Source organism: Phodopus roborovskii, unplaced genomic scaffold (assembly GCF_943737965.1).
Source record: "Phodopus roborovskii unplaced genomic scaffold, PHOROB, whole genome shotgun sequence".
NCBI classification, from domain to species: Eukaryota; Metazoa; Chordata; class Mammalia; order Rodentia; family Cricetidae; genus Phodopus; species Phodopus roborovskii.
Window position 1 is genome coordinate 13,585,144 of NW_026125278.1, and position 18,933 is coordinate 13,604,076.

The following is an 18,933-nucleotide window of genomic DNA, read 5'->3' on the forward strand; positions in this document are numbered from 1 at the left end:
TGAGTAGGGCCATGCTATCTGTGCCACCCCGAGGCTCGGTAGAACCTGGGGTACACAGTGAGGTCTCCTTCCACCTCTCCACTTCTTTAACTCCAGCCTCCACCCCCCCCCCCAAATTTTTCTAGCAGAATCTTATGACCATGGACATGGCAACCTCATTTAGACACTGCAGTCGGGTACGGTGGGGAAGACATATGGGGATGGAGAAGACTTCTGCCTATCTTAGTTCTAGCCATCTGGTTCTCAAAGCAGCCTTGGATCCTTCAGGCTGATGATCCAACTAAACATAGGTAAGTGTGTTTCTCCTTTATTGTCTATCTGTCTGTCTGCCTATCATCTATCTATCTATCTATCTATCTATCTATCTATCTATCTGTCAGTCAATCATCTGTCTATCTATCAACTATCTATATGTTAGTCAATCATCTATCTATCTATCATCTATCTACCTACCATCTTATCATCTATTGCCTTCATTAGGGGAACACCATGACCAAAAGCATCTTGGGGAGGAAAGGGTTGATTTTGCTCACAGGCCCATATAATAGTTCATCATCAAAAACAGCAAGGTCAAGAACCTAGAGGCTGGAGCCAATGTAGAGGCCATGGAGTAATGCTGCTCACTGGCTTGTTCCTCCTACATTGCTCAGCCTATTTTCTTATAGCAGCCAAAATAACCAGTCAAGGGATGGTCCGGTCCACAATGGGCTTTGCCCTCCCCCCTGATCACTAATTAAGAAAATGCCCTGTAGCTGGGTCTAATGGAGGCATGGTTTTTTCAATTGAGGCTCCCTGATCTGATGAGTCTAGTTGACATAAAGCTTGTCAATTAGTTATGTCAACTCAAGTAGACATAAAGCTAGCCAGTATATCTATGTATAATCTAACAACAATTAATCATTTTACCACCTATATATTATCTACAGATCTTCTACCTGACCATCTATCTGTCTACCCAATTTTACCCTTGTGATGTCTGCTAATTCTAAAGTCTGATAACTCTGAGATTATGCACAATTTAAATTCTGGAACAATTTACAGGAGCCACAGGGAGATAGAAATCACATTATAAATGATTAAAATTACAGATTTTTTTTTTTGCATCAGTTAGATCTCAGTTTGAATCTCGGTTTCTCCACTTAGAGGCCAATGTAGACTCTGGAAAAAAACGGTCGACTTCACCGTACTCTGCTTAGGCAGAAGAGGCATCTACAACACACTTAGTGTGAAAAAAAAAAAAAAAAAAACATTGCAACTTAGAAGAGTTTCCTTTCCTTTATTTTTGCTCCAGACATTTGTTGCTTCTGAAAACACAGAAAAAATAAAATAAATGTGCAAGATAGAGGAGCTAGGAAATGTAGGGAAGGTGGTCAGCTGTGTTCAGGCAATGCTTGTGTGTCAGAGGCAGGGGAAGGGGAGAGGGAGCCAACATCTGGACTAGGTGAAGTATCTACAGTAGACTCAGGCCATGGACACTGGTTCCCACTGGGGGCGGTTAGGCTGGGTGGGCAGAGGGTGGGTCACCACAGGTGCCTTCCAAAAGGCCTGCTGAAGCCGCATACTCTGTTCTCTCATTTGCCTACTCGTGAAGAGTGTAGCAGCGTGCTGCCCTTGGTACAGACCAAGGTGCTGCAGCATCAGCTTTCCAGGGCAGATTGACCCCTCTGAGACCCTCAGGGAAAAATCAAGCCCTCTGTCCTTGAGTTGTTTCTGTATTTGGTCACAGTAATGAGAAAGGGGATTAAATACAGAGCTCACCGCCAAAAAGAAGGCAGTGTCTGAACTGAGTAGCGAAGGATAAACAGAAGCTGTCCTGTAGTCGAGTGGGATTATATTCTCACGGGAGGATGGTGACGTTTGGCTAGAACTTCAGGGACTGCAGGTGGAGAGAGGGTCACCATGGCTTTAATGGAAGGTGATGGGAAAGGCGCCAAAGATACTGGCCTCTCGGGCACAGTGTAAAGTGAGGAAAAGCAGAGAAGATGGTGGCCTCCCACCTCTGAGTGTGGGTGAGCGGGAACAGAGATCTGGTGATAGCCGTATCCTGCCATCTCAGAAGCCACTCAGCAAGTGAGAGCTGGTAAAGCAAGGGTACGAGGGATAGGTCATCTCCATCCAGGGCTGGGTGACATTCCTACCAAGACCCTCCCCTTAAGCTAATCTTCCCCTGGCTCAGTCCACCACTGCCCGAGCAACTCCCTCTCAGGCTCTGAACATCTCCCCGAGCAGCTTGCTGGCATGGGGACCCGGGATGTGAAGAGAGGGACTGCCCCAGGAAGAAACCTGATGGCAATCCAGCTTCCCGATAAAGAGGGAAACAGCTTCTATCATGTTGCATTCTGGGTTTGTTTATAGAAGCAGAAACTAAGGCACCTGACCGTGGTTTTCCCCTGCTCTCCTGCCTGCAGACACCATCCAGTCGTGCGTGTGTGCGTGTGCGTGCGTGTGTGTGTGTGTGTGTGTGTGTGTGTGTGTGTGTGTTCAGGTGCCTGGGGACAGTAAGTAACCACAGAGCAATCAAGCTGGGGCCTGCCTGATCTCCTCCCATGCCCTCCTGTATCACGGCCCAGGGAGCAGGGTGGGAGCTGGTTTCCTTTCCAGCTTGTCCAGGCTTGGTTCCAGCAGTCCGCTGCTTCTCTGGGCCCTGGGTGCTGCTCGCCTTTCTCCTCCCTTAGCAACCGGGAGTCTGTGGACGCCACCAAGCAGTAACTGGGAGGCTGCGGGAGCCCGGGTGAGGAAGGGAGGTGCCCAGCCCAGGTGCTCCGAGAGAGCACCACCGCCGCAGCGCGCAAACCCTCCGCTAGCTTAGCCGCATCTACACCTGCAGTGGGGTCCAAAAGGGATTCAGCAAAAATGAGCCATTCTCACCCCGCTGGGTAAGTGACAACTGGAGCTTTGCCTAGCTGAGGCAGGTGGCACCCCGGCTAGCTAGCGGCCCTCCTCCTCGCTCCTGCTGCGGGGCTCAGGGACTGCCGAGAGAGGGAGGGTGGGCCGCGGAGGGGGACATACTGATTCTAGATTGCAGGAGGACGGCAGAATCCCAGGCGCCCCATCTCCTCCCTGCCCATCCCCCGCTCCCTCTTGAAATTCTCATCCTGGAAAGACCGGGGAAATGGATGTGAAACCCGAGCACAATAAGCAGGGGAAGACGTCAGCAGGGATAGTTCCTCAATGGTGGAACACAAGTGTTTGCTAAACTAGAAGTCACCCAAGTGCGCACTTGTGGGGGAGGTTTGAAGCAGAGATAAATTTTCTCAGCCTGCCTGTGTCTTGCAAACAAAGGAGAGGTTGCTTTTGTGTCCAGGGTCTCTCCGCAGGAGGGAGAGGCCCCTTACCTAAGAAATGTATTTTCTCAGTCGCAGAAGCACAAGGAGGATCCCTTAGAATCACCTGGGCCCAGGAAAATGGTGCAATATGGGAAAGCAAGGGATGGGGGAGTGAGGTGCCCACGCGCCCACGCATGGTCTCCTGTGGATAAGGCGACTCCTCAGAAGGCCTGTTAGCAACCTTCAGTACGTTACAGGCAGTGAACGCGCTTTGTTGCTTATTACACACACGGACAAGGTCTCCTTTCTTGTGAAAGGGGAGAACCCAATTGCCTTCTGAATTAAGTGTACGATACACACTACATCAATTTTTATTATGACATTTCTTCTAAGTGGATCACTCTCTTCCCCTCTTTGGTTTTGCAACTAATTTGATGCTTTTCACTTGCATCTATTATTGCATGCTTTGGAGCAAGGGGAGGGGATTTGCAGAAGACACCCTACTGAAGATCACTTGGAGATGGTACCCTCTGAGAGGTCACAGTTTAGTGAGTTCTCTGCATGGAAGGACAAGAAACAGTAACGTTTAAACAATCCAAAGCCCTGCAAGGTGTCCTGCTGGAAGTTAGTTAGTTCCAGAACATTCTGGAGCATAAGGGCACCCTGCTAAATATCATTTCAGAGATTGAATGTTTTGCGGCTGCGTTCCTGAGCCACTGATGTTGGCCATGGTCCCATGGGATGGGGATAATATGTTTTCTGCAGATGCTGTTGGCACTTTGTCCGAATTCAGGAAAACGAATGTCGGTCACGGTCCCTTCCTGTGTTTGTCAAGTTCTTGGCTAGGCTAGAATCTGATTAGTCCATTTACTAATTAATGTGAAAATATGGACACACCTGTAGCTGCTGCTTATAAAATTGTGCCAAGATGAAGATTTCAGAAACAGAAACATTTTCTGAAGCTCGGGTAGCTCTGAGCACACAGAGAAAGGTAGCTGAGTGAACTCATGGCTTCCTGTGGTACTGCTCCTCCAGACTGTGGGGAGGCCACACACAACCTGCAGTGAAATGCGAAGCTCCTTGAGAAATTAGCTCCACACCTTATAGGCTTTGTCTATGTCTGTCTAGGACTGTTCAGGGTCAGGTGAAGTTCAACAGTTGTTGGTTGAATGAATGATGTTGGCTGAAAAAGCATGTGGTCAAAAAAGAAAGGCAGGTTAGGGTGGATATTCAGTACTTCCTCAGCCAGGGTCCTCTCTGAGGTATACATGAAGTGTCTCGTCCAAAGGGTGGTACAGTTTGGCAGGGTCAGGGCTGAAACACAAAGCTGGCTTTCCCAGTCAGCTTGTGCCCTTCATCATCCCATTCAATAACCTAATATGCACGACCACTAATATACAGAAACTCCATCCAGATCAGATAGTCGCATCACAGCCATAGTGATCAAGTATTTTGATATATGATGGCAGTAATTTTATAATGGTGGGTGTGTAAATATGCTTTGTTTACTTCATTTAAAAATAGATGTTGGGTGCAGGGTATACACCTTTAAATCCCAACACTTGGAAAGCAAAGGTAGGCAAATCTCTGTGATTTCAAGACCAGCCTTGCCTACATGGTGAGTTCCAGGCCAGCTGTGGCTACACAGTGAGACCCTGTTTCAAGACAAGGCAAATAAATAAACAAATACCATGAACAGAAACATATTTTGTCTATATGCCTTACAATTTACACACTAGCAAAGGCATTTTAAGTTGCTAAAGTCTCCCCCTCAAGTACAGGGAGTCATTATTTTTCTTGTTTATGTTACCATTTGGAAATAATAAAAGTTTGAGTAGCAAATAAAAGGTCTCATCAAAGTTGAGATGCCTTCTCCACTGTTACTGAGGCAGTTTGCACTTATTACATCTTAACGGTAAAATGGCAATGAAGTTCAGTTTTATAATAAAACAGATATTCTAAGTCTGAAATGTCTCCCATCAGTTAGTGGTATCTGATGCTTTTCCTTGGCTTCTTCTTTTCTCTGAGTTGTTTGCCTACTTAATCACACCATGAAATACTTGATATAGAAACCATATAGGCCTGTGCTGATTTTGTTCAGCTGCACTTTGGGAGTAAATATAAATGGTCCTAAAAAGCCTTCCAAAGATAACGGAGACGTCAAGTATCAGCTGCCTCTTCATTTGGTGGATGCCAACAATGTAACACCATAGCCAGCACCACTGTCTCCAATCAAAGTTGTTTTTATTGACTGAAGAGATTCATCTCGTGGTCCCTCCACTTACCAAAACAATTCACTGTCTGTGAGTGAGTTTGTGGGCTGGGTACCGTGCCTCGAGGCAGAATAGGGATCTTACATCTCTCCATCATGGATGAGAATAAAACAATATAGCTCTTTCTTCATGTTCATTACTGAATCCATATGAATTTGGCTCCCTGCGTGAGAGATCCATTTGACTTAGAAAGTCCATCAAAGATATATCTGTGAGCAAAGATGGGTAGGAGTTTATGCTCCATGGCAAGGAAAACGGAGGAAGTGTATGTGTGCTTTGCGGGCTCTGATAGTTCCAGAGAGCCCAAACACCGCCAGGTATGTGTTTTTTAGACAGTTTATATGTTCCCAGGTGACATTGTACTACACCGAGTTGTTTGCAACAGGTGTGTGCATTACATTGGAGTGGCCTCTGGGGTTTCTCCCCCTGTTCTTAACAATATATAGACCTCTGTAGGAAATCACAGCTTGTTGCTCATGTCTGTCCCAAAAAATTATCTCTAACACAGACTTTCAGACTTGATATTTTTAAATATTTGAATTCAAGTTAGGCAGTTTCTATTAACCTTGCCAGATGCCTACCGGCTAGCTTTGGGGAGCGGGTTAGTTCCAGATGGGTTTAACAGACTCACTTGTCCTGGCTTCTCCTTCATGTCACGGGTCTTACTCTTTTTTATTATAGATACCACAACTCTTCCTTTAACTGAACAAACCCATTCGTACAAACAGATGGGAATGGAGAGGCATTTGCCTGGTAATGCTAACTGCTTTGAATTCTTTTAGAGAGGCATATCAAAATTACAGTCATCCACTAGCAGAAATGTCTGCAGTTAGCCTCCAACTACTACCCAGTGAGTTTGCCTGCTCTAGATGCAATAGGCTGGAAGAGATTGGATTTGTAATCAGACTTGTTGCCCAGAATGGAAGATGTTTGTTGTAGCAACATCTAGAATATTCAATTTGCCCCTTTGCATATCTGCTTTGCTAAGCTTGATGGTCCCCTATGGAACACTGGATGGTGAGAGGTGCCTTCCCTTAATGGCAGCAGAAGGCTGTTTGTAATTTATAGCGGGGCAAGCATGAACGTCCATTTTAAGAGATCACGGGAAGTTGAGGAGTAGAGCAGGTTTCTATTGAGGTCAGCCTTCCCGAGTGCCGTCAGGAAAGCCTTCCATGCCACACTGTGAGTGTGTGTATTCAAGTTTGCAAACTGGGTTAGACAACAGGCCACCATAAGGTCCAGTAGTGTCCTCTGCTTAGGAAAGAACACAGGGAGTGGATACAGAGTGTTCTCCAGGTTTTTTTGGACTAAGAGCAAAATGGGAAAGTACAGCTTCTCTGACTGGATTCCTAACTCCTGAGACAGCAGCAAACAACTAAGCCTGAGGAGACATGGACTTTTGAGCCTTCAGTTTTCCAGCAACATCATTTCTAACGAAAACCTCACATTCTGTAGTTAGTGCTGATCCTACTGTGGTCCATTTCAATGCAGATGAAGACGAGGAGAGAACTGTGGCCCTCCCTTCCTGTAGCTTTCTCAAGCCCCTCACAGAAGACTACACTTCACAGGGTGACGTCACAAATACCAAGCTTAAAGGGAAACACTCACATTGAAGTGGAGGCACTAACATCAGCACAACCAACCCGAATGTGTACTGCCACATTTACACTTTCCTGTGTCTTTGTCATTTAATTCTTCAAATTATAAACCCCCAAACCATATGACCACACGTGTAATTTACTAAAAATGACAGAACAGTTGATTAATTCAAGTAACTCCTAACTAGCAAAGAGGTATAGTGAGCAGACACGTATTTGTACTTTCTGTCCACATACATCATCTAAGGCAAGTATATTTCAATACTCAGGTGACTAATTACCCTGACTACATTAGATAAGAAGGTGCAGTGTCCCCAGGCTTGAGTATGTCAACAAGGGTTTCCCTTTTTGCTTCCTTCCTTCCCTTGCCTGTTTTTTTCTTTTCTTTTGTTTTCCCCTAAGTTGAGCACAGGAAGAGCTACTGACTAGTACACTACATGCAGAGCCCCATGCTGTGTTTTACGGGCTAAACAACTGTCAGGTTTTGTACCTTCACCCAAATAGTCAATTTGAGTTTTCCAGCTTCCCAAGTTGGTTCTTTCTCTCTCTTCTCCAGAAAGGAGACACATCCTTCCCTGGCAACACCATTGCTGCAAACTGTTGTTTCAGAAAATGTACTTGGACCGACGTAACTAATTCAGTTGAGAGTTTGCCGTTTTGGACTTATTCGTACTCTGCAGGAAAGAGTGGATGTGACAAGTTGATCAGTGAATAATTGTGCTTTACTATGAATCTGCTGGTATTAGGATTTTAGGCTTCTGGAGAATTGCTGTTGAATCATTGCTTGTATACTGAGCCACAAGGGATAAACATTAACGGTGTACAACGCTGAAATACACACACACACACACACACACACACACACTCAGACTCTTTAAGATTTCCCATTCTCTCCTGAGTGCCCTCTGATCCTTGCTCTATGCTCTTTATCTCCATTATCTCTTCTTGGTCTGTGGGAGGTTACTGTGATGTGGAGTTTCATCTGCTCGAAGGTGCATAGCTTCCCTGTCTTCTCCTCTTTCAAGCGCGGCTTCCCGCATGGGTATGGTGGGTGCCAGAGGCTCTCTGCGCCCTTCCCAATGGGTCATCAATGGCCACGCGCTGTTTGCAAGCAGAGAGAATCCACCGACAATCAGGTTTTCCAGGTGCTGGAGACAGACACTTTAATTCCTGTGCATTAGGTCCATGTCGCCCTCCCAAGCTGTTCTGATCATTCCACTGCTGTGGGCCCGAGTCCTCCACATCTCAGACTGTAACTGCATTGGGAGGCAGATCTTTTAATAAGTAATAAGGCTAAGTGATATCAAAGCAGCGGACCTTAAACCTACCTGCCTTGTGTCCTTGCAATACATAGAGATTAAGACACAGGTGTGCGCACACAGATAGAGGCTGGAGGCATTACACTAAGGAGGTCACCTATGAAGCAAAGAGAATCTGGAACTGCTCTCTCTTCACGGCCTTCGGGAGCAGCCAGCTCTGTGGACACCAGCCCAAAGTTGCAGTGTTTTTAGCTTCCAGAGCTATAAGAAGATGAATGTCTGTTGTGTAAGCTGCCTGCCTGCTCTGTGATATGATTTTATGGCAGTCTTAGTGAGCTAACCAACCTGTTTGTAACAGCTGATAGCTTTTACTGCCTGGTCCTGCAAAGCTGAAATCAGTCTTTATAGGGAACTCGGAGCCACGGAGGACAAATGATTGATTGACTGATGGCCGTGTAGTAGTGGGTGTCTTAGAGCAACTAAATTATGAAAGACTCCCACAGGCGGAGTGGCTTAGGGACAACTCAAATGTATTTCACACAGTCCTGCTGGGCAGGAAGTTCAGGATGGTAGGCTAAGTGTCTGAAGAGGGTCTGCTGCTCCTTCCACAGATGGTTACCTTCTGTCTGTGACCGTATGCTGTCTGCATATCAGGGCTCTTATCGAAACCCTTTGCCTTTCCTTTTTTTTTTTAAATGGTTCTATTGCCATTTATGAGGCTTAAGTGGCTTCTAAATTCTTCAACTATTTCCCATTTCCTAAAACTATCACACTGGAGAGTAAGGTTTGATCCATATGTGTGTGTGTGTGTGTGTGTGTGTGTGTGTGTGTGTACGTGCTCACTCGCTAGTGTCTTGTGGTGTATATGTATGTGTTTGTGTGTGCATGATATACAGATATTTGAAACCAAAAGTTCAAAAAGGGAGATAGGATCCAAATATAGCCAATGCATGAGGAAAATCCCAGTGAAGATAACTGACCAGTAACTCTGCTAAGATGTGCTAAGTCCATCAGTACTAAAGTAATTCCCACACTCAGTGCCTGGCACTGATCGGCATGTCAAACTGATCATCTTAAGCTGGTGATCCGTTGTTCTGTGACTGTCATTATTTTTATGCCACAGTTATAAACATTTATAAATTAATGAAAATTCTGAGGGCAAAATACTGAATGAACTAAAGGAAGGAGCAGCAGGAAACCAAAGGGGCAAAAATAAATTATACAAAGTAGTTATGAAACAGCATTACACACTGCTGGTTTCAAATTGAATCAAATCACGGTGTTTTATAGTTGCTGTTAATTTGGTGTCTTGTGTGACCGGTTATAATATTTCACATTTGCTGCTGTTATGTGGCTTTAGTATTGAGCGGTTTCCTCTCCACACCACTTGGTTCGAGATATTTGCAGGAATATCATCTCTATATTGTTTAGGATCCAATAAAGATAACCTGTGGTAAATCAGAAGGGTGGAATTAGGAGCAACTTCCATTGCTGGGTACGAGGGATACAAGCCGCTTCAGTTTGCTTCCCTCCACGTATCCGTAGTTTGAAAATTTTATGCGATAGGATGACGCGTGCCTGGAAGAGCAGCAGAGCTTCTCCGAGATCCTCCCTCTGTGAGAGTACAGTCAGCATTGTCGCATTATTTCCAGTCCTTGTCCCTGTGATCTACCTCTGTTTTGACGAAACTACAGCATTTGAAAATTTGATTCCCCGCTTGCTTTAAAAATCACACCAACATAGCATCCAAGTAGCGTTTGCATCTCCCGAGTGAATTGCAAACCCTGATGGTAAGAGTCCACATCTCTCCATGTCTCTGGGATCTGCTCCATCTCTGGTACTGTGTTTTAAACTTAGCTCAACGGTTGCTGAAAGCTGTTGTGTTAATTATGTTCTGCATTGCTGGGACAGAAGCGACCAGGGGTAGAATTTATTCTGGCTCACTGTAGTTTAATGCTACAGTCTATCATGGGAAAGAGTCCACCATGGCTGTAGGATCATGAAGCAGTTGGGTCACATAGCATCTGCTGCGGAAACACAGATCTGTGAATGCTGTGTGCAGCCCGTTTTCCCCTTTCTATTCAGTTCATCACTCACCCTTAATAAATGGAATCCCAAACTCCCTTACAGATACACCTGAGGTTCCTTTCCATGGTGATTCTGAGTCCCATCAAGTTAGCAGTCAAGATCAACCATTACACAATTGAGCATTTATTTTGGTTCCAAGAGCATAGCCACTCATAGTCATTCATTCATTCATGCATTCATTCATTCATTCATTCATTCATTCATGGTCCATGGAGTGTGTTCTGTGTGGTAATGCCGCATTCAGGAATTGCTATGGTCTAAAAACAATTTGCAAGAATTCATCTCAGATCCTAAAAAAGCCTACATAACAAAATTTGAACATGATTTTCAAAGTCAGTGACCCTCCCGACCCTTTCTGTCCTCAGGCAGCATAGTAATCCTGCGTTAGGAATATCTTTGGCTGCAAAATAAAGCAAGTAGAGACTCAGGCCATATCAATATCTGTGATTTGTTTTATCAGCAGTATACGCACAGACAGGTGATTGTTTTTTTATTACTATTAATATTTAGAGTTTTTATAAGTCTTTATCTCTGCAATTTTCTTATTTTTTGGTAGCAAGAATTAATAATTATAGTCAGGCATTATACTTTTATAAAACCACCACATGTAGGAAGGAGAAAGGTGGGCCACGAAAACCTTCATGGGCTCCTTCCAGCGTTTTTTCGGTGTATCTCGCTGGCCATGGCTGCATCAATAGATACGTGCAGGTACTAGAGAGAGTAAGAAAGAGTGTGTGTGGTGTTCTACACTCCCCTGGGGAGGCAGACCAGGGAGAAAGGACTGGAATGACCTTCCCTAGCAGCTCAGTGCTCATTATGGTGCTATTATTGGCTGGCTGGGATTGGACTTAGATGTTCCGCATTCTGGATTATCAACCTTGCCACACTGGAGTCATGTGACCCAAGTTTTGTGATTGCTCTGACTCCTGCCTGTGAGAGGGGCATCACTTTGCAGGTTGATTGTGGGACCCATTGAGATGAGTACACATTTAGCACAGAGAGCCTGTCTTACTTGACAACATAGGTTTCTACAGAATTTCTAGATTTATTTTGTGGTCTGGACATAGCATTAAGATAACTAAAGAACTCATCTTGGAGAAGCGTTTTGGATGTGGGTGAGATGTAAGTAATATGTCTGAGAACCTTTAACAACCATGGAACACTGTCTCTAAAGTCATGGTTTTATAATTATAGCTATCGACACAGCAGACCTTTGTGGCTGGGAAGTGTGAGGACAGTGACATTACTTGTTTATTTAGGTGTCGTCTTCTCAGAGTAGGCATGTTCTAAGCCCACGTTACACAAGCTGACCTGTACTGAGAAGTCAAGATGTCTGCCTTCATGCTGTCTTAAACTTGTGCCCTCGGCCTCTTGCTTATACCCAGAAACTTACACAGAAAACTATACATCAGGGCATTTCTTTATCAACTGATATTTGTCTAAAACTTCAAGTCAAAAGTTAAATTATGATTCCTGATCATGTTGCAAGTGTAAGAATTGGTCGTTTCCTTCTCTTGAAATCCAGTTTGGAATTTCTGTTAACTGCAGAAAATGCCAACTTAAGTACAATGGTGAGATGTTGTCATTATAAAATTCTTCTCTATAAATGTACGATGAAGATTAAATGACCCAGAGACAGATGTTTGGGTTCAACCTGAAGATCAGGGAGGCAAAGCAGCTGGCTGAAAGGGCTGATCCTCGAACGAGCTCTCCAACAAGCTTCAAACTGCTGCCTCTCCTCAGTGTGGCCAGAGAAGGAATACCTCTCTGGGACCTGGCTTCTTTCTTATATACTTTCCTAATATTAGGATTAAAGGTATGAGCTATAATTCTCTTTTAGACTGATTCACTCTTGCGTAGATCTGGGTGGCCTTGAACTCACAGAGATCCTCAGTCATAGGATTAAAAGTGTGTACCTGTCTTCTATGGCTTGTGACTGACTTTGCTTTCTGAATCTTCAGGCAAGTGTCAACAAATAAATAACATATAACTACATATAAATTCTTCTTTCTTGTGAGTCAAGCTGAGTTCCTGAACCTTTGACGCAGGGAAGGAGAGGATGCTGGTCTCTCCGAGAGGCAGGGTCCTTAGATTTCAAGTTTGCAGCAGAATCGTGCATGAGAGCCCTGAAGTTTCTGTACTCAGTCAGAGAGCAGGAAGCCGCAGCTGAATCCCAGAGCCCTGTGCAGTCCTGGCTCAGGCAGGATGTGGAAACAGAACACTCAAGAGGTTGGAAATGGATGGGGAGGTAGGACAGCTGGCCAGATCCTTTCTAGGAGGCAGAGTGAGGGTTCCAACTGTGTGAAACTCCTCTTCCCCATTTTTTCATTTGCTTCCTTCTTTCTGTTTAAATTAAAAATCCTGGTATTCTAAGATGGACATCAGTGCGTGTGTGTGTGTGTGTGTGAATGTGTGTGTGAGTGTGTGTATGTATGTGTGCGTGAGTGGGTGAGTGGGTGAATGTGTGCGTGAGTGGGTGAGTGGGTGAATGTGTGTGTGTGTATGTATGTGTGTGTGAGTGTGTGTGAGTGTATGTGTGTGTGAGTGTGTGTGTATGTATGTGTGGGTGAGTGGGTGAATGTGTGTGTGAGTGTGAGTGTGTGTGTGTGTGAGTGTGTGTATGTATGTGTGTGTGAGTGTGTGTGTGAGTGTGTGTATGTATGTGTGAGTGTGTGTGTGAGTGGGTGAGTGGGTGAATGTGTGTGTGAGTGTGTGTGAGTGTGTGTGAGTGTGTGTGTGAGTGTGTGTGAGTGTGTGTGTGAGTGTGTGTGAGTGTGTGTGTGTGTGTGAGTGTGTGTGCGTGTGTGTGTGACCATGTCTGAAATACTTGAAAGAACATTGTAGGGATGAAAAGGTTTCAATAAGAAATGTGGAAAAGTGGGTGTATAGAGGGGCCAGGACAAGACACGGCCCCCAAAGACACGTGTACTCCACTTCACGGCCCGCTTCCTCCATGTAGGACATCTCAATTTCACCACTTCTCTGGAAAGTCACCATAGCAAGGATCCCTCAAGGGATTGGCCCATCTACTCACCCAGAGCTCTTGGGATCTGACTGTCTCCGGAAATGTTATTGCAAACACACACAGAAGTAGAATTTACAAGTCTCCTAGTCTTGTGGGTATTTCCTAACCCAGTCAAACTGCCTCTAAAAATAAGCCATCACTGTGTACCTGTACACACACGTGCGTGCACACACACACACACACACACAGAAAGAGAGAGACAGAGAGAGAGAGGGGAAGAGGGAGAGAGAGAGAGGCAAACACTCTGTAGAATTAGAATTTCTTTAAATCACAAAGATGTCAGTTTGATTTCGTGCTATGCCTTCTGTGATCTTGGGAAAGTTCAATTTTCTGTACCCATTTACTCTTCTTTGAAGACACGGGGCTGATAAATGCCTCTCCTGAAGACATATTGGCACCTAATAGGGATTTGATGAATGGCAGCTACAGTGTATTTCTTTTGGTTTTTGTGGCAAGCGTGTATTGCTTGGGTCTTTAGACTTTAATTCTTAAAGTATGTCAACTAAAAATAAACGAAATATACTGCTCAAAACAGGAAGAGGCTCCCGAAGTGACGGGGAAGAGGGGGAGGAGTCCACAGTCCATGCATCTCCTCCTTCACCAACTGGACCAATTAAGAATAAGAAACTTTTGTTTCTTATTGTGTGTGTGTGTGTGTGTGTGTGTGTGTGTGTGTATGTGTGTGTGTGTATGTGTGTGTGTATGTGCGCGCGCACGCACCCACGTGCATATGGTATGTGTGTGTGTGTACACATGCATTCATGTATGCATATGGTGCGGATGCACATATACATTGAAGTATCTGGGTTGCGTCTCCTTTTAAAAACTGTATGTATTTTATGTGTGTGGGTGTCTTTTCCTCATGTCTGTCGTCTTGCCATGTATGTGCAGCGCCCTCGGAGACCAGAAGAAGGCATCGGATCCCCTAGGATTGGTTGCACAGATTGTTGTGAGCCACCATGTGGGTGCTGGGAATCGGACTAGACTCCTCTAGCAGAGCAGCCAGTGCTCTTAACCATAGAGCCATCTCTCCAGCCCAGCATCTGGGTTTCTTATAATCAATAGATGACAATTTAAAAACTCCAAGCATTTATTTCTAAGGAGAAAAAAAAAAAAAAACCTTTTCTAATGTCAAGTGAGAACAAAGAATGTTCCTATTTCCAAGCCAAAATAGTCAGAAAAGAACCTAAGATTTTAACTCCCTTGATTGACAATCCACTCTAACTTCAGAATTTGTCTGCTTTTATTACACAGTGCTGGTAACCCGAGACCTCTGTCTCTGGTTCCTAGAGTGTGATGCCCCTAATGTGGCCTCAGACACTTGCTCTACCCCCTCATCCTTCACCCAAATCCCACCTCTTCCCTTAACCCTTGATCTGCCACTCAGGACCAGGTTCAGATTTCACTTCCCGAGGACTCTGTGACACCGACCAGACACATAGGATGTTTTAAACATTGCAAAGATACACAGTCACAGTCAGCACTGGCTTCTGTGGCTGTAGTTTACCTGGTCATCATTTCCCAGGCTGGATATCATTCTCTGATGGACAGGCACTATGCTCACACTGTTGTGAAACCTCAAGACAACAGCTAGCACTTCAGGGGCAGGCTGATTTTGTTGTGCCGGTCTTGTCCAGGTCTGGTAGCATGCATGCTGGTGGCTGGACGCCCGGTGGACTTTTACACACTTGCGGTGGCATCCTCAGTGATCCAATCATGGGGCTGTGGAATGGTGCAGTGCGTGTACAGAAGGCAAGTCGGGAGAAGAAGGCACCGTGTCAGGACAGGTTCTGGCCAGGGGTAGAGGGAGAAAGGGGGATCTCACAGTAGTGTCTCATCCTTAGCATCTGGGTGCTTGTCCTCCTCCCCAAGGCAAATCTCTCCTTTGACATGGCCTAGCACGCATCCAGTTGGCTTCTCCTGGCTTGTGTCCTGTTTAATTCCAGGTTTTAAACCGTGCCTTCCTCCAAGCTTTCTCATTGTACATGACACTTACTCCTCTCACAACACAGGCAGATACTTAGTGCTTCCTGAGATTTAGCTGTAGCTAATGGCACCTCTACAACAAAGATGCCTCTGGCTGAACTGGGTCATTTGTTTATGATGTCATATTTTATCCTCACTAGAAGCTCCATGATCACGAGACAGAATTACTTACCCTTCAGATGACGAGACCGAGAAATGACACAACCCACTGAAAGCCAGAGAGCAGAGATGCAAATAACAGGCTCAAACTAAATCTTTCTGTTTCCAAGGGCGGAGAAACCTGAGGAATACGTGTGTAATCTTGTCTCCAGAAAGCTTAGGAACCCCTGACTTTAAAAGAACTGCGTGTGTACACTCCTGTCCCAGAACTTCCCAGCACTCAGGAGAGAGCAGCAGGCAGAATTTCTGAATTCCAGGACAGCCTGGTTTACATAGTGAGTTCTAGGACACCTAGGGCTACGTAGATAGATACACTCTCAGACAGACAGACAGACAGACAGACAGGCAGACAGGCAGATAGACAAGAACCACATCTTTGGAAAGGAATGTAACTTTGTTGGAAACAAACAAAAATAACAGGTGTTAGACTGAAACTTTTTAGGACAATTTCCATTTTTCCCTGCCTCCTACAACGTGCTTCCTGTGTTTGGAAACGGCAGTGTACACAGCGTGGTTTGTGCTGAATGTCCAGTTGCTCAGAGGACCTCCCGTTTGGTGTTTGTAGTTGCTCCCGAAAGGTCAGCAGGCTAAGAGCTGTGCACCGTTCTTATGCTTGGCCCGAGGCCAGAGGAAGGGCTCTGTATTGACTGGGAACGGACTTGAAGAATGGTAGCTCCCCAGAAGCACATAGAATCAAAGTTAGAAAGTATCTGTTAATCTACAGTTTGTCTCGAAGTAAACTGAACGAGTTACTGGGGAAAAATTAAGGTTGTATTATAAAAACCGGAAGGAAGGAAAAGGCAAGGGTCACTGTAGCCAGCCCTGACATCTGAGGGCTGCTTTGGGCTACTTGGTGATGCTTCCATCTTAGCTGAGAGAGACACGGGCAGGTTCTTTGTGAGATGCTGTCCACTCCATGGGTGGACTTGAGAAAGTCTCCCGATCACAAAAGTGGCCTAAACACCTGACTGCTAGTATTTCATCGTCTAAGGACCCTCCAGGCTGAATACCTTGATCATGTCTACGTGCAAGAGGGATCATGTGTCGATCCCTGACACAGATGTCCCCTGAGCCCTAATGCAAGCACGTGTTACTCATTGTGCCCCTCTCCATGCCCAGTTGTCAGTATGTGCAGGGGCTACCCAGACTCATGCAAGGCCCCTCCTGAGCAGTCCTCGCTGGAGCTGAGCATGGACAGGAGTAAGGGCCCAGCCATTTCATCTGGAGGAGGAGGACTCTGAGGAGCACACTTTCGTGGAGTTGGCCAAATCTTGGCTTGGTCCATGTGCCCCACCCCCACCCCCCGCCACTCTCTGTCTGTCTGTCTGTCTGCCCTTTTTTTCTTTCAAATTGTTGATACCTAGGAGATAACTTGTACCTTAAGATGCATTTTAGAATATGACCAGGAGAAGTGGTATCTCGGGGAGAGAAAGGACAGTTGAGTATGTGCAAGGCAAACTTTGCCTAACCCCAGGTTACCAGAGCATGTAAGCAGGATAATTCGGGAGTTTTCAGAATCTCTTTGGAAGATAGCAGTCTTCCGTTGTGTTCTCTCAGAAAGATGTTGGCATCTAGAAATAATTTGAGGTTCTACAAAGAGAACAGTGTCTCGTTGCACATTCACAAAGAACTGGACGTGCTCTTGTTTGTTCAGAAAACTAGCACCGATGAAGAAGGGTCAGTCAGCGCTCTCATGGAGTTCTAGAGAAAACATCACAGGGAACCTGGATCTCAAAGCGCAAGGAGACTGCACTCAGGCTAGACAGTTATCAAAGGTATGGTCCCTGACTATCCACTCTTTGAGGGAGAATAGGAGGGAACAGATTCTGGGTGCAGTGTCTTTAAGGAACATTTTCCTTCGGATATGGGGATTGGGATGGGGGTCTTTGGCATTTCCTGTAGGGAGGTTATTTTTATTGGGATAGCTTCTCAGTAGAGAGTGAGTTGCACATGCTCAGTAGGCTCCTCTCACAGCCACTGCGGAGCATTCACCTTCGGCTGAAAGTTGCTAGGTTCTGCATACACAGTCACCCATTTGACACTCTGACTCTCCCAGAAAGCGCAGTTTTTGTGGTCCTATTCAGACAAGGATACGCAGTATGGGGGCTGTAAGAAGCTTGGATCTGGCCACCAACCTACTAAATGGTAGGTAGGTAGGGTAAGTTTAAACACAGTGGCCATGCTCTGCTTCCCAAGACTCAAGCAGGGGGATTTTGATGGTAAAATGATAATCTGCCCATGCCTTTTCTCTTTGGAACCCTTATGCAGCTGCCAAGAAGCCCCTGGTCCTAAGAAAATGGGCCACACTATCTTATAGGGCATCATTTAATTTATTTTTTAATATCTTTTGCTTGAGATAATATCTTTCTCTCTCTCTTGAGATTTATTTTTACATGTATGGGGATTTTGCCTGCATGTACATCTGTGTATCACACCCATGAAGTGCCCTCAGAGGCTAGATGAGGTCCTCGTGTGTCAGATACCCTGGGATTGGAGTTATGGATGTATGTGACCCACTGTGTGGTTGCTGGAACTGAATCCAGGTCCTCTGGAAGAGCAACCAGTGCTCTTAACCACTGAGCCAGCTCTCCAGCCCCACTCATTTTTAGATATCTTACTTTTTATTAAGCCAATATGCCACTGCAGTATTCATTGTGTTTTATGACTTTGCTTTTGAAGCATCTCCTCAGGTTAGTCATTCACTGAACTGTCTCCACAGGGTCCCTTCTCCAGGCCAACTTTCACAGAACACCTTCCCTTCAGTGGTTAAAGCAGAAGGGTCCTCAGGCATGGGCTGGGCATCTCAGCACATGCGAACTGATCTTTCATTGAAGAGAAAGTTAGCAGTACTCTGTAGTTAGCTGTGAGAGTTAAGTCACAGGATGCTGTTATCTCGAGTGTTGACTACAAAAGTCTAAGTAAGTTCCCCACAAATGCTCCCGATAAACATGATTGCTTTCTGGAATTTCTCTCCCTTTTGTGTTTCCATTAACTGCTTCACTATCTTCTCTAACTCTGAGCTCTTTTTTCTGTTAATGCATGTTCTAAAGCTTTTGTATTTTTTTGTTTAAATATCTGGAAAATTTAAAAAGGAAGGATCTTAGAGCCATATAGCATATCTTACTTGGAGCAGGTGTGTCCCAGGCACGTTGTTATGCAAGTTTCCTACTGCCTGATCTCTGAGCTCCGTAAAACAGCCTTGCTAGACTCCAGCACAGCTGGAGACCTGGTTGTTAACTAGTCATTTCAAACTACTGTATTAAGGCTATAAATAAAATA

General features: G+C 45.2%; 1 protein-coding gene across 1 annotated transcript in view; it reads left to right on the forward strand.

Moving 5' to 3' along the window:
* The first annotated feature begins 2,583 nt into the window (after nucleotides 1-2,583).
* The window catches only part of Erich3 (glutamate rich 3), a 103,002-nt gene continuing 86,652 nt past the window's right edge, over nucleotides 2,584-18,933 (forward strand). The window contains exon 1 of the mRNA XM_051195925.1: nucleotides 2,584-2,876. Coding sequence (XP_051051882.1) covers nucleotides 2,854-2,876 — 23 coding nt within the window. The 5' untranslated portion in view covers nucleotides 2,584-2,853. The remainder of the gene's footprint in view (nucleotides 2,877-18,933) is intronic.